The sequence below is a fragment of the Triticum dicoccoides genome, chromosome 2B (assembly GCF_002162155.2).
Source record: "Triticum dicoccoides isolate Atlit2015 ecotype Zavitan chromosome 2B, WEW_v2.0, whole genome shotgun sequence".
Classification (NCBI taxonomy): domain Eukaryota; kingdom Viridiplantae; phylum Streptophyta; class Magnoliopsida; order Poales; family Poaceae; genus Triticum; species Triticum dicoccoides.
The window spans coordinates 779,902,368-779,906,903 of record NC_041383.1 but is presented as its reverse complement, the minus strand read 5'-3'; the positions used below and the strand labels follow the sequence as shown (position 1 = coordinate 779,906,903).

At 51.6% G+C, this 4,536-nt stretch overlaps 1 protein-coding gene across 1 annotated transcript; it reads left to right on the top strand.

Annotated features, from left to right (window-relative positions):
* Positions 1-1,471: 1,471 nt before the first annotated feature.
* On the top strand, positions 1,472-3,049 carry LOC119368770 (gibberellin 3-beta-dioxygenase 2-1-like). Its single transcript, XM_037633930.1, has 3 exons — positions 1,472-2,044; positions 2,125-2,283; positions 2,365-3,049. The coding sequence occupies exons 1-3, from the start codon at positions 1,563-1,565 to the stop codon at positions 2,870-2,872; spliced, it is 1,149 nt and encodes a 382-aa protein (XP_037489827.1). The 5' UTR covers positions 1,472-1,562; the 3' UTR covers positions 2,873-3,049.
* The last annotated feature ends 1,487 nt before the right edge of the window (positions 3,050-4,536 follow it).

Below are 4,536 nucleotides of genomic sequence, written 5' to 3'. Positions count from 1 at the left end.
CTACTAACGTAGCTCCGCCATTGCTGTTTTGGATATAGATATGGACTTCTATCATAGCGACAGTAGGATTTATCGAATCCAGGAAATGAATAAGCCGGGCATCGAAATATCTACAAGTTTTTTTATCCCATATTCACTACTGGAATTTTAATATACGCCGGGTGTCTGGCTCTTCGCCGAGCGTCAAATCACAGACACTCGGCAAACGCATGTACACCGAGAGGACCACTCAGCAAAGACAAGGACACGACAATGATATGTTGTTGCCGAGAATAAGACCCGGCGAAGAACGCAGAGTCCGTAAACTCTATTTTTACCCAGTGCCAACAGTGAATCCACTGATGGCTCCGCACCCGATGAATGTATTGCCATATGTTGAGAATGATTCTATAAGATAGTAAAATAATATATTATTCAGAATATATATAATAGGAATATTTTGAAACATAGAATGTTTTTTAAAAATTTCAAGAGTATTTTTCATATAAATGTGACATTGTTTTGCAACATGATCATTTGTTGTGTCTACTATTTAAAATTGAGTATACAATACCTGTAAAATAAATATATTTTTCTCTGAGAAATCTAGCAGCATATAGAATGTTCGCTGATTTATACTCTCTCTTTTTTGGAAAATGATTGATATGTGCTCGTAAACAAGTCGGCAAGGGCCAACGGAAAATGATGTAATCGTGAGAGGGTGGAGTTTGTGTGAGATCTATGCGCTGTTACTGCTCGCAACAAGCGAGTAATGGATGCATCCCGTTCATCAGCGGACCATTCTATTGTTGTTTTTCTTCTTTCCCGCCGGATCCTCCTCTCGTTCATGCCAAGAACTCTGTAATTCACCCCAAATTCGGCATGGAAGTGTCTTCCTCTCCAGAATCCGTCATTGAGGAGATGGCACTCAGATTAAGGAAAGTGCATGGAATTGTTTTCCTCACATGTATATTTTCTCTTTTGCCCCATGAAATGCTCCACTAGCTCTGCCACTAGAGCCGAACAAACTTTATTGTGTGCACTGTTCACCTCCTTCCTTAGGGCATGTGCCATGACTTGTTCGCCACATGTGCCGATGTTCTGTTCGTCGTGGACCTGTAAAAGGCAAAATATGTATTTTCTGTAGTGATAGGATGCATGCACGTATTGAAGAGAGTACCAGTATATAGCTTTTTTTAGGGAACCAGTATAGAGCTGTTGATCAGTCCACAGCAATCCAACCATTTAGACGTGTATTTTTGCTTCTATCTTGGTAGCCAGCACCTGGTTTGTACACAATCACTCGTTGACATATACGTAATATACAATACTTCTGCTTCTACCTTTACATGTGGACCTTATGTGGAAAGATACCTTTTTTTCCTTAAAAATCTTTTGCTTCTACCTTTGGACTTCCTTTTTGCCAGAGGTCTTTCTGGACGTATTAATCTTTACATGTGAATTTGTGTCTGTCTTTGTAGACGGTTCTACCGCTACACTGCAAGACAACCTCGTGCTTCTCTCCTCCCGTTACTACTCGCTCTACAAGCAAACGTGACTATTGTGGTTCAGCATCGATCGCCATGCCGACTCCGTCGAAGCTGAACAAGGACCCGCACAACCACTACTTCGACTTGGGGGCGGCGCGGCAGGTGCCGGAGACGCACGCGTGGGAGGGGCTGCACGAGCACCCGGTGGTGGACGGCGGCGTTGGGGCTGGGGAGGACGCCGTGCCGGTGGTGGACATGCAGGATCCGCACGCGGCAGAGGCGGTGGCGCGTGCATCGGAGCAATGGGGAGCGTTCCTGCTCCAGGGCCACGGCGTGCCGAGAGAGCTGCTGGCGCGCGTCGAGGCCGGGATCGCCGGCATGTTTGCGCTGCCGAAGACGGACAAGATGCGCGCCGCGCGCCAGGGCGGTGACCCCTACGGCTACGGGCTGCCGCACATCGCGCTCTACTTCTCCAAGACCATGTGGTCCGAGGGCTACTCCTTGAGCCCGACCAACCTCCGCCCCGAACTCCGCAAGATCTGGCCCGACGCCGGCCACGACTACAGCCAATTCTGGTATGTGTCCATGAATTAATTCCCGAGAGATCTAACTTGCTAGGGGTAATTGCATCGTCTGTTAATCGCGTGATGTGCAGCGGCGTGATGGAGGAGTTCCACAAGGAGATGCGCGCGCTGGCAGACAAGCTGATGGAGCTGTTCCTGGTAGCGCTCGGGCTCACCGGCCCGCAGATCGCCGGCGTCGAGGCGGAGCACAAACTCACCGAGACCATGAGCGAGACAATACACCTCAACTGGTACGTAGTACAAATGGCAACACTCCCAGCGGCTACTCGTGTCTCCACGTGTTTGACGTGTACTCTATTGCATGCATGCAGGTACCCTAAATGCCCTGATCCGAAGCGAGCGCTGGGCATGAAAGCCCACACGGACTCGGGGTTCTTCGCTCTCCTGATGCAGAGCCAGGTCCCGGGGCTGCACCTGTTCCGGCACGGGCCGCCGGCTGACAGGTGGGTGGAGGTGCCGGCCGTGCCCGGAGCGCTCATCGTCAACATCGGCGACCTCTTCCAGATCCTCACCAACGGCCGCTTCCGGAGCGTTTACCACCGCGCCGTCGTCAACCGTGACAGGGAGCGCATTTCGCTGGCCTACTTCCTCGGCCCGGCCGCCAACGCCAAAGTAGGGCCGCTTAAGGAAGTCGTGGGCGGTGGCAGGCCCGCCTACCGCGCCCTCACCTGGCCGGAGTACATCATCGTGCGCAAGGAGGCCTTTGCCAACGGCGGCGCCGATCTCGAGTTCACCAAAGGGGGCACCGCCCTCGAGATGGTCTCCATCAACCCCGACGACGACGATGGCATGGATGACCAGGGTGACATCTCCTCGTAGATCGGCGTTGACCATCACTGAAGATCGATCTTTCTTTAGAAGCAAATTAGTGAGGCAAACAAAGATGAAATAAAATGTCAGAAATGATTGCTTGTCGTGTTTAAGGTTTCCATGTCTCCATACTTGCTTGAGTTACCTGTTATCAATGGAAAACAATCAATAATTTTCGTGTCGTCACTTAAATGGATGTTCAGGTTATTATTCAAGTGAATTCCACATTTTACCCCTTAGATATGCATTTGTAACACTAATTACCCTGTTAAGTGGAAATTCGTCTAGAATGCCCCTTTTAGAAGCTTTGGACCCTAAATTTTTTATGCTTGTCCATTAGGCAAGGTGTGAGGTGATGCCCGGGGTCCAAATATATCTGATGCTTATCCATCACAAGATGACAGTGAACAATATTCATCAGAATCAACCACACACAAAGTTTGATGATGCCTAACCATGGATTAGTCCCTCACTGTGGAAACTGGGCCTAGTCAGCCTCATAAAGTACATCTTCCGACGCCCACAAAGTGGTTAGTCCACCATGCCAACCACTGAACACAACATTCAGACTATTACCAAAAAAGGCTTTCGCCCCACTTTATAGATAAAGCAAACCGCCAGAGAGCACACATACAGAATCAAGTCCACACACACGCACACACCCAAGTCTCACAATCAAGTACAAAGGTTCTGCTAAGGGCACAACTCAACAAGCCCAGAAATAAAAAAGGACAGAACACGCCGGACGAAGATGTCGCCTAGTCTAGCTCCGGCGGAGGCGGCGGGGGCGGCGGCGACAGGCGAACGGCCATCGATCGGAGGTCGGCGATGAAGGTTGAGATGGCGTCGCGGTCCAGGGGGCGGCTAAGCGGCCGCCAAAGCTGCAAGAAACCCGAGAGTTTGAAGAGAGCGTCGGTAGACCGACGAAGAGGAGAGCGCTGAATCACTAGCTTATTGCGGACAGTCCAGAGGGTCCAGGCGAGGACCCCAATCTCAAGCCACCTAATGTGGCGAGAAGTCGCGGGGGACATCTGGAGTTCGGCAAATAAGTCCGGGAAGTTGGTGTGGCACCAATCTCCACCGACCGCTTCGCGAAAACAGCTCCAGAGGAACTGGGCGGAAACGCAGGAGAAGAAAATGTGGTTCGAGTCTTCGGGAACCCCACAGAGCGGGCATATGCCAGTACCCGGACCGTTGCGCTTGCGCACCACCACCCCGGACGGGATCCGACCGCGAGTCCATTGCCACATGAAGATGCGGATCTTCAGAGGAAGGCGGATGGACCAAACCATCAAAAGAGGGAGGGGGGCGGCAGATGGGGCGATGGCCAGGTATAGCGACTTGGTGGAGAATAGGCCCGAAGGCTCAAGGTGCCATCGCACCAGGTCAGGGCCACCATCCACCAACGGTTCGTGGAGAGCAACACAGTCAAGCAACTCACGCTAGGCGGCGGACTCCATGGGGCCAAAGGCCCGCCGAAAAGCAAGGCGCCCTAAGTCAAGAAGGGCCCTATCAACAGAAATCACGGGGTCGACGGAGATGGAGAAGAGGCCAGGGAAGCGAGCCGCGAAGGGGGTGTCTCCGTCCCAACGATCAAACCAGAACAGCGTCGATGCTCCAGAGCCCACCGAGATGGAGGTCCCGATACGGAGAACTAGAAGAAGCTGGACGAT